The 10,962-nt window shown below is 46.0% G+C and overlaps 1 protein-coding gene across 1 annotated transcript in view; it reads left to right on the top strand.

The window, feature by feature from the left end:
• The window catches only part of MSN (moesin), a 68,992-nt gene extending 59,693 nt beyond the window's left edge, over nt 1-9,299 (top strand). The window contains exons 8-13 of the mRNA XM_019656110.1: nt 817-980; nt 4,176-4,306; nt 4,562-4,722; nt 5,908-6,000; nt 6,356-6,580; nt 7,124-9,299. Of these exons, the coding sequence (XP_019511655.1) occupies nt 817-980; nt 4,176-4,306; nt 4,562-4,722; nt 5,908-6,000; nt 6,356-6,580; nt 7,124-7,288 (939 nt within the window). The 3' untranslated portion in view covers nt 7,289-9,299. The remainder of the gene's footprint in view (nt 1-816; nt 981-4,175; nt 4,307-4,561; nt 4,723-5,907; nt 6,001-6,355; nt 6,581-7,123) is intronic.
• The last annotated feature ends 1,663 nt before the right edge of the window (nt 9,300-10,962 follow it).

Genomic DNA, 10,962 nt, shown 5'->3' with positions numbered 1-10,962 from the left:
TTGTTTATTCTTTCCTAACAAGCTACCTAACTTATCTTTTCCCAGTCTCTTGTCAAGAAGCTTTGTTAACTTTTGCTGAAGCAGGAGCTTTTTAAATTCCTTTGGGGGTGGTGGGTGGGGTGGGGGGAAGGGTGCCCCAGCCTAGGGCCTGGGTCCTCAACAACTTCACCACTCTGATAATTAACCTTCCTATCTGTAATTGAAAATTAGGTTAAGTAGTATTTCCAGTGCTTTTGGACTTAGCTTTTTGTTGCATTATAGCCGATTCCATTACCACCCCCCTGCATTAGCCTCTGACCCATTAGTCGAGAGTGTCTCGGAAAACTGAGGCCGGATGGAAAGATATCTGTAAAGCTCTCTCAGGGAGTGTCTCAGGTGACTGGGACCTATTGGAATGATAATAGTTATCTCCCCTGGGGGGACACAGTAACAAAGTGTCTTGGGGCTATGTGGCGGAAGTGTGAAGGCACAGGATGTGCTGGAACACAAAGGGAATGCTAATGAAAAAGGTCTTAAGGCACACATAAGTCACGGGTTACGAATTGATTGACAGCTATGAAACAGTTTCACTTCTTTTCAAACTACTCAATAAAAGCCATGCGCTGACCTCATTCAGAGCTCACTCAGTCTTCTCTGGCTGAGTTCTTTGGTCGCGCTCTTAATCTTACTTTTGTCTCTTGCTCTTATTCAATCTGTGTCGCCCCTTAAGAGAAACCTATTTGCCCTTGCCACGCTGGACGTGACAGCTTTTCAGAAGGCAAAAGCTCGCCTTCCTCTGTCCTTCCAAACATTTTCTGATTACTGATTTCCCACCAGGACTTTGTCTTCTATGCTCCCCGGCTGCGGATTAACAAGCGGATCCTGGCCCTGTGCATGGGGAACCACGAGCTATACATGCGCCGTCGCAAGCCCGACACCATCGAGGTGCAGCAGATGAAGGCACAGGCCCGGGAGGAGAAGCACCAGAAGCAGATGGAGCGGTAGGTGCTGTGGAGCTAGAGTGGGGACCAGGGCCAGGGCAAGGATGCTTCTCAAAGATGCCAAGTCTGCTAAAAAGCAGGACATGAAGCCATTCTGGGACTGTCAGTGTGGGGGGGTGGGGGAGGAGACAGAGAGAGAGAGAGTGAGAGAAAGAGAGAGAGAGAGAGAGAGAGAGAGAGAGAGAGAGAGAGAGAGGGGAGAGAGAGAGAGAGAGAGGAGGGGGGAGGGGAGAGGGGAGAGGGGAGAGAGGTACTGCATTGACGCCCTCTAGGAAGCAGGCATCAGAAGCCTAGGATTTCAGAGGCTCATAGGAGGGAGGGGCATTTCATAGTTCCCCATTGTCCATGACCCTCATGCCATTGCTCTTCTAGGTAGACTCTGGGTTGCTCCAGGCTATCTGCCCAGTATGTGGCAGTAGTAGAAGGCCCCATGCACATTGAAACTGGACTAGAGGGGTTTTTTTTTTAGTAGAATTGGGCAGAACCACCAGAATTTCCCCTACAAAGCCCATATGCATTGGAAGCCCTTGCAAGGCTCAGTAGAATCAGCATCAGCTTGGGAACTAGTTAGAAAGGCAGATCTGAGACCCTGTCACAGACCTATTGATTCATAATATGTATCTTAAGACCCTAGGCAATCATTTTTTCAAAGAAGATATGCAAATGGCCAGCAGGCACATGAAAACTTCTTTAGACATTAGGGAACTACAAATCAAAACTACAGTGAGGCACTACTTCATATTCACTAATACGGACATCGTAAAAAAACCCAAAATAACAGCTGTTGGCAGAATATGGAGAAATTGTAACTCTTATATTGCTGGTGGGAATGTAAAATGGTTCAGCTGCTGTGAAAAAGAGATTGGTGGTTCCTCAATAAGTTAAACATAGAATTAGCATATGATACTACAATTTCACTCCTAGGTATATACTCAAAAGAATTGAAAACAGGTGTTCAAATAAGTACATGTACTCATGTGTTCATAACAGTGTTATTTACAATGGCCAAAAGGTGGAAACAGCTCAAATGTCCATCAATGGATGAATGGATAAATTGTGTATCCATATAACAGAATATTATTCAGCCATAAAATGACACAAAGTACTGATACATATACTACAGTGTGGATGAACTTCTAAAACATTATGCTAAGTGAAAGGAACCAGACACAAAAGGTCACATATCATATGATTCCATTTATATGAAATATCCAGAATAGTTAAATCTATAGAGACAGAATGCAGATTGGTGGTTGTCAGGGGCTGGGGGAGGGGAGATGGGGAGAAACTGCTTAGTGGGTATGGGGTTTTACATTGAAGTGATGAAAATGTTTTAGAACTAGACAGAGGTGGTAGTTACACAGCATTGTGAATGTGCTAAATTCCACTGAATTGTTTGCTTTAAAATGGTTAATTTTATATTATGGGAATTTCACCTCAATAAATTATTTTTAAAAAATAAGATCCCAGGTGATTCCAATGCATGTCATAAAGAGCTTGGAACTTCAGGAGTCTTGTAATCTAGTAGGGTGGAAAATGACACCATGTATGAGAGGTTAGACACCAAGGCTCACATTTATTCAGAAAAAAAATACTGAGATTGGGGTCAGTTTCCAGAGCTGGATCTGGTAGGAATCTGTCCTCAAGGACCTCACAGTCTAATAGGAGAAGGAGGAAAAACAGCATATGCCTAATTGTTCAAGGTACAAATGTGGTGTCATTCATGAGTTCACTCAATAAATATTTATTGAGCAGTGAAAAAAACAGTCAAAAATCTCTGCTCTCATGAAGCTGTCATTTAGTGGGAAGAGACAGACAGAACAAATAAGAAAACTATACAGTATGTGAGATGGCAATGTTGACCTTAAATAGACAGCCAGATATTTCTCCAGCAAAATGGGTTTATTTGGGAAACAAGAAAAGTTGCAATTTGGGAAATAACAGTCTAATGGCAAAGCACACTCAAGTTCCCAGAAACAAAGAGGAATAATGCTCTTTTATGGACTTGGGAGGGGCTGTTGTAAACAGAGTCCATTGGAGGAAACTGAAAGTTTGAAATATAATGAGTTTTCATTGGCTGAGTTATGGTGCTCTCCCATTGACTGAGCTGTTACTGGGCAAAGAGGAATCTTTTCTTCCTTCCGCTGAGGTAGTAAAGTAGTATCACTTCCTGTCGGAGATGCAAGGTATTTCTCTTCCTGTTGGGGTCAGTAGTGTACGTTGAATGACACATTAGTGAGAGTTCTCTTTTCTAGCCTCCCAACTCCATTTTTTTATTAAATTCATTGGGGTGACATTGGTTAATTATAGATTTCAAATGTACAGTTCTGTGTCATCTGTACATTGCTTTGTGTGTTCACCATCCAAAGTCAGTTCTCCTTCCTTCACCATATATTTGACCCCCTTTACCCTTTTCTATCTCCTCTCTCCCCACTTTTCCTCTGGTAACCACTAAACTGTTGTCTGTGTCTATGAGTTTTTGTTTGTTTTAAATGAGGTTTCTATTTATTACTTTTCACAGTAAGAAGTGCTATGGAGAAAAAGAACAGGGAGGAGGGATGGGGAAAAGGATAGACCAAGTATTCTGAGGGCTCAGAGAGAGAAAAGACATCTAACCAAGGGAGAAAAGGTCTCCTGGAAGAGGTGCTGGGACAAGAAAAAAATACTTATTTTAGATTTGCAACAAATTCTGGGGAAAAGGAGCCTAGAGTTGGGCTTCCGAGGGCTGGCAGAGTTAGGCCTGAGGACCAGTGCCCTCGCTATAGAGATCACCAGACTTGAAGCACAGTATCCCAGCACAGAGCCAAAACATGTCTCCTTATAACTTCACGAGGTTGCCAAAGCAGGACTTATTGGCCATTGTACAGACAGGGATACTGAGAACGAGCACCAAGAAGTGACATAGCTAAGGTCATCCACTGGTTACCCACTGGTTAGTGGCAGAGCTGGAAGTCCAGGTGGGATCTCCTGACTCTGGGACAAACTGACAGGGCCTTAAGCACACCAGCCTACATGGGGCTATGGTTTGAGGACAAGGGTGTTGAGCTAAGGAAGAGCAGTCCCAACTCACAAGCCCTGGGTGTGTTATATGGGTGGGGGCTGAGGGTCCAGGGCCAGGGAGCCTTGGGGATCTCAAGACTTCCATGTGGCCTTGCTATCCTGCTTTATCCCTCTTTTTCCCCCCTCCTTTTCTAGTGCTCTGCTGGAAAATGAGAAGAAGAAGCGTGAGATGGCAGAAAAGGAGAAGGAGAAGATTGAACGGGAGAAGGAGGAACTGATGGAGAAGCTGAAGCAGATTGAGGAACAGACTAAGAAGGCTCAGCAAGGTGAGGCTTGGAGTCAACTTGGAGACTAGGTTTCTCCATAGCCTGACTATGAGCTGGAGACCCTTCTGCCTGAGCATCAAACTCAGGCTACATAATCCAGATGTGGCTACAGAATAGATGAAGGATGAGGCAAGAAGAGTGTCTATAGCTTTCTGCCTGCTGTGCCCTGGGGTGAAACATTTCCAGGGAGGAAGCTAGGTGTCTCTTCTTCATCTCTGTGCTCTTCACTTCCTTTTCCCTACCTTCTTTTCCCAGAACTGGAAGAACAGACCCGTAGGGCTCTGGAACTTGAACAGGAGCGGAAGCGTGCCCAGAGTGAGGCTGAAAAACTGGCCAAAGAGCGTCAAGAAGCTGAAGAGGCCAAGCAGGCTCTGCTGCAGGCTTCTCGGGACCAGAAAAAGACCCAGGAACAGCTGGTAAAGCTATCAAATGGGCTGGGATTGTGGGACCGGAGTTTTCTCCCCTTTCTGCTTACCTATTCACAACTACCTCTGCTTGCAGGGATTGCTCTTTCCAGCAGGGAGCACTCTATAAGCCTCCAGCAGATAGTTCATTCAGAAGCAAGCTGAGAAGTCACTGGTGTGGCCCAGAAACCTTTGCAAACCCTTACATTCATTCCATTTTCTTACCTTTTGAGGATCTGAGCTGATGACCTGACAAAGGAAAGGGAGGGAGGAAAGAAGTGAAGGGATTCACACATGATTGGCTGCCTACTGTGCGTTACAAACTATGCTAGCAACTTTTCCCTTTTCCTTACTTTCTTATTTCCTCTCCCCAATAACCCTATGGGATTAACTTATATGGGGTAATATGCCCAGATAAGGAAATTAGCACTCTCTTTGTGCCTCTCTTTGAAGGAATTGCTCCCTAAAAATCATAAACCAAACTATGTGCCTATCCTTTTTTCAGGGGAGGAGGGTGAGCACCCATCCTTTCTTCATAATTTCCAAGGGTTCTGTGACTCAGAAGTTAAGAATCTGTGGCCCAAAGTTCTTGACATATGCTATTCCCATACTGCTTGCAGTGGGAGTGCAGAGAACTAAGACCTAATTCTCAGGGAAAAGCTTCCTCTGGGAGATTTTCCCAAGGTGTGAGGATGTGCATAAGCTTTTTCTCCTGTGACACTTGAGTGTCTTTCCTATACTTCTCCTGGGAAGAGTCTTAGTGGGGCCCTGAGCATTCTAGCATAACACGGAAGGGTCTGCTACTTCAGGCAGTGACACAGTGATCTCTAAAGCCCTAACTGGGCACTGTTCAGTGGGTAATATTGACGGGGAGTAAGGAAGGGAGAGAAAGCAAGGGTGGGAGAAGTGAGGAAGAAACAGAGGACATGCTGTTTGTCTTCAGGATGTCTGTGGTCTAGGTGGGAAGCTCTGACTTACAAAGAAATAGTTTGGAGTTAATAGGGTACCATAGTAGATCTGAGAATAGGAGTGGTCCTCCGGGCTCCCTGGAGGAGGTGTGGTAAAAACACCCTCCAGGACAGCAAGCAAGTGGGGCAGCAGGCTCCCTCTTGGTTCTCCAGGAGAACTGGGGTTGAAGACACCTGGGCCCTGAAGACCAGAAGGCCCAGCTCTCACAAGCTTCCAATTTATCCACAGGCCTTGGAAATGTCAGAGTTGACAGCGCGGATCTCCCAGCTGGAGATGGCCCGACAGAAGAAAGAAAGTGAGGCTGTAGAATGGCAGCAGAAGGTAAGACACAGTGCCCAGAGCAAAGCATTGTGGGAAGGGGTACCACATGCAGAGGTTCCAGTTTCTTATATTTCTTAAGTTTGGGTTCCTTCCCCCTTCCATCCTTCCTTGACCGCAGGCATCATGGGAGAAGGAGCTCAAGGCTTCGTCAAATAAGGTCCCAGAATTCTCCAATACTCCAGGGAAATTGGTCAAATTGCTCCTGTTGTATAGCTGAGGAAGCTTAGGATCAGGCAGACAAAGTGATTTGCCTGCCTGGTGCTTGCCTCCTGCTGGACTGTTCTAGGCACACACACGATGCTGTGAGGTAGCCTGGTCTGACTGCTGGTCTTTGTCTCCTTCTGTTACTGGATAGGCTCAGATGGTACAAGAAGACTTGGAGAAGACCCGCGCCGAGCTGAAGACTGCTATGAGTACTCCCCATGTGGCAGAGCCTGCTGAAAATGAGCAGGATGAGCAGGATGAGAATGGGGCAGAGGCCAGCGCTGACCTGCGAGCTGATGCCATGGCCAAGGACCGCAGTGAGGAGGAACGTACCACTGAAGCGGAGAAGAATGAGCGTGTGCAGAAGCACCTGAAGGTATTTAGGCAGGGCCAAAGGGTCACAGAGACCATGTGCATTGACTTAGTAGCCCATGGTCTTCCCTAGATCATCATAGGGGAATAGATTGAAGGAACCTGTCTCAGTATGGGGTCTGAACCTTTTTCAAGTGAGAGCTTTAGCGATGGACACTCCTTACTGATTAATCAGACCCTGAGCCACCTCTTCCTTTTCTTGCCCCCTTTTTAAACTCCATTTACCTCTTATATTCAGAAGTATGTAGCTGACAATTCCTACCTGAATCTTTGGTACATTGTTCTACTGTCAGGGAGTACTTGTCATCAGTTGGTCCCCTAAGTTTGTGCTTTTTTTTGTTTTATTCTTGCCCTGCTGTAGTCCTAACAGGGCTGGAAAAGGCTGTCAAAAATGTGTGTGTGTGTGTGTGTGTGTGTGTGTGTGTGTGTGTGTGTGTGTAGAACCAGGAAGAGAGAAAGAGGAGAGAGAGAAGGAAAAAACTGGTTAAATAAGGGGAGGTAAAAGGAGAGGAAGCCATTAACTCCTCACCCCCTTGCACCCTCACAGGCCCTTACTTCAGAGCTAGCCAATGCCCGCGATGACTCCAAGAAGACTGCCAATGACATGATCCATGCTGAGAACATGCGACTGGGCCGAGACAAATACAAGACCCTGCGCCAGATCCGGCAGGGCAACACCAAGCAGCGCATAGATGAGTTTGAGTCCATGTAATGAGCAGCCAGCTTCTAGGGACCCCTCCTCCCTTTTTCCTTGCCCCCATACTCCTATACTCTTGCCTAACTCACACTGTGCTGAAGCCACTAACTAGAGCAGCCCTGGAGTCATGCCAAGTGTTCAGTGTAACCATGGGACCAAACCTACCCCCTCAGCCCTCACTCAATTCCCTGGGCAGAAAATGGCTCACTTTGGTGCCAATGGGACCCTCTTCCCTCTCTGTCCCATTCAGTCTAGTTTGCTAGAAGAGACCACTTCCCCAGCTCAGAGGCACATCTCACTTGATTTGGGGAACATCCCCACATTTACTGTTGTTCTGCAGGAGTCAAGTGTGGAGTAGGTTGAAAACCGGCCCCCACCACTGCCTTCCTCTTCAGGGTCCTGTGATTTGAAGAACTGGAGCATCACAGAGTTTAGGGAAGGAGGCAGGGTCCTAGTTGCATGCTCCAGGATGTCAACTGATCCAGGATTAGGCCTCCCAATGCCCATTCCTTCTAGAGTTATTTAGGCTTTGTAATGATTGGAGGCTAAAAAGATGTTCAGTCATTCTCTCTACCTCCCAGATTGGGCCTGTTACAAACTCAGTCCCAATAAGCCTTGTCCCTGACTTCAGGGACTCAGTTTCTCCCCAGGAGATGGGGAGACAGTGCCTTCAAGAGGCTTCACCAACATCCTAGCAGGCCATTTGCCCTTCTATTCAGGCAAGGATGGGTATAATAAGATCCTTCCCTCAATGCCTTATTGGGAGCCTAGTGCTGTTTCAAGTGAGCTCTATGGGCAGAAGTACCCCTTATTATTCTGGGTTCCTCCTCACTTCTTGGAATTTGCCCCTCCGAATTCCAATCCCCTAATCCCCATCGCTACAACAGTAGGGAGCGCCAACCAGAACTCTTGCCAGAGGGAGGAAATGTTCACATCTGGTTTCAGTATTTTTCCCTGTCAGGGGTCCCAGGCCACTTCTCCCATCAGAGATACTTGGGCCACAGCCCCTGCTTCAGGGCCATCCAGGTCTTGGTATGATGACCCCTGGAGATTGATGCCAATTGGCCAATTGGTGAATGAATACAAGAAGCTGAGTGTAGTGAGAAAAGCCCATGGCCTGGATCCCAGTTTACTTGACTCCCTGATAGCTCCTTCCCATCACTCCCCTCCAAGGTGGTGACTAGGCCTTGCCTCTGTTTGACAAACCTCTAACCCAGGTCTTGCCACTAGCTGTGCTGTCCCTTGGAGCTATAAACCAGAGAACTGTTGGGGGCTCTGGCCTGGTCCCTTCCACAGTCCCATCCCTTGCTCTCAGCCCAGGAGCAACCTCTTCTTCCTCTCTGTTGCATGTGTGCTCTTTTTTTTTTCCTACCAGTATTATATATTCTAGTGGCATCTAACTCAATATTGATTTCTACATTTCTTGCTAATGCACCCTTAGAAAATATTAGTCTTGGGGCAGAATCATTTTGGCCTAATTCCCTTATTACCCCTATACCCAGGAAGCATATACTATATTATGAAAGAATATTTTGCCAGAAACATTAATGTAAGAAGCTTTCAGTATTAGTGATGTCACTTGTCACTATAGGTCATACAACCCATTCTTTAAAGTACTCGGCATTTTGGTTTTATTATTCCTTTTTTGCCTTCTCCCCAGAGTTCAGTCCCCAAGGGGTCATACTGTCCCTGCATGCAGTGCCCCTAGCCCAGAGCCCATGGCTTCGATCCCTCCCTCCTCTCCCCCATCCCGCCTGACCTTGGGGAGTTTTATGTGCATTGCTGTGAATTATATTGACACTTCCTTGGTGATAAGCCCTATATTGGCTAAATTCAAACCTGGAATTTTGGGGCAATCTAGCTGCCTTAAAAGCAGTAACCCACCCCCAGGGAGGCTGAGGAGAAATGTTAGATTTTGTATTCAGGTTTTTTTGTGTGTGTATTTTTTTGGATTTTAAAAATTGTTTTTGGAGGGAGTTATGCTCAATGTTCTATTTCAGTGCCAATAAAATTTAGGAAGACTTTACTGTGACTCGATGTTTCTTTGTGGCATTAGTGGGTAGCTGTAAGATACTTCACTGTAATTTTCACTCTATAGACTTTCCTGTCCCTGGTTTCATTTCATTCTCACTTCAGTCCTATGGGGAGTGGATATGACTATCCTCATTTTATAGAGGAGGGAATGGACTAAAAAATGTAGAATAACTCTCCAAGGGTACAGGACTGTCTGACTTAATAGTCTATCCCCTTTTCACGGCTCCAGGCCAACTTTTCTCATGTAGGTGGGCCCTGCATTGACCATGTGATGCTCCTGGGATCGAATGACATCGGGGCTTTGGGGCTGCTTGTGAGGGGTGGTTTGTATCTCTGGACTCCTCCTGGGGTGGTCAAGCCCTGTCCTGCCTCTTGGTCAGAAAGTCCTCCAGACTTGCCCACCTCCTCACTACACTCATTTATTGCAGTGTCAATGAAGGTCAGATAAATTACCTTGATCCCTGTTGAAAAAGGCGGTGGAGTGTGGACTGTAAAGTGAGGATAGAGGGCCGGCCGAGTGGCTCAGTTGGTTAAGAGCTCGCTCAAGAGTGTGAGCTCTGAGCAACAGCAGTTCGATTCCCTGAGCTGAGCTGCCACTGAGCTGCCAACAGGTGGCAGGATGGCTCAGCTGAAAAAAAAAAGTGAGGGTGGAGAGTGTATGCATGTACAAAAGCTCCTGGGCAGTATTTATGGTTTATAAAACATGTCAATTTTGTAAGCTAGATATACTTATCCCAATTTTACAGATGAGGAAACTGAGATGCAGATAAGACTTCCAGGCTGTTTTGAACCTGGCACACCCTCTCACCAGCTCCCTCCTTGGTGAGCCAGTACTTGCAAAGAAAAGTAAGTTATGTATTCTGTGAGCATTAAATTATTACGACAACCATTTGAGGCAGTGGCTCCCAAACTTGTCTGCACATTAGAATCTTAAGATTTCAAAGCCCAGATCACATCCTCAGATCAAATTATAATCTCTAGTATTGGGACACAGGTGTCAGGATAGTGTTTGATGATTACAATGTGCAGACAAACTTGGGAACCACTGCTTTGAGGACATACTATTTTATCCCATTTTACAGATGGAGAAACTGAGGCCCAATAAGATGAATTAATTTGTCGAAGGTCACAGAGATTAGAAGTAATAGAGGTAGGACATGAACACAGGCAATCTAGTTCATGAGCCTATGCTCTTAACCACTATACTATACCTTCTCCCTACCATTCCCCCCAGGGGATGGGGCAGGACAGGCATGTACTAGGAAGAGGATATACTTGCCCAGCTTCAATTCTAAGGTAGCAAATAGAATTATAGGGTCCTAGAACATCGGTGTAGGAAGGGGGCTTAGAAGCTTCTGCTAATGATAGTCCCAACTGTTGCCTCAGGGAATGAAGGAACTCTAGGTCCCTGTCAACCTCAACCAGAGCATATCTTCATTTCTATGTTTCGTATGTTGGGCTGTATATGTGTAATTATTTTTTAAGGGAAAGACAGGTGGACTTTCTGCTTCCAGGAAGATGGGTGTGATTAAGTTAAGGATTTTAAGATAGGGAGATGATGCTGGATTATCCAGCTGGGCCCAATGTCATCATGAGGGTCCTTAAAAGATGGAAAAGGGTCAGAGTCAGAGTTGAAGATGCTATGCTACTGGCTT

This window comes from Hipposideros armiger, unplaced genomic scaffold (genome assembly GCF_001890085.2).
Source record: "Hipposideros armiger isolate ML-2016 unplaced genomic scaffold, ASM189008v1 scaffold_254, whole genome shotgun sequence".
NCBI lineage: Eukaryota > Metazoa > Chordata > Mammalia > Chiroptera > Hipposideridae > Hipposideros > Hipposideros armiger.
This window is presented reverse-complemented; position numbering and strand designations above follow the sequence as displayed.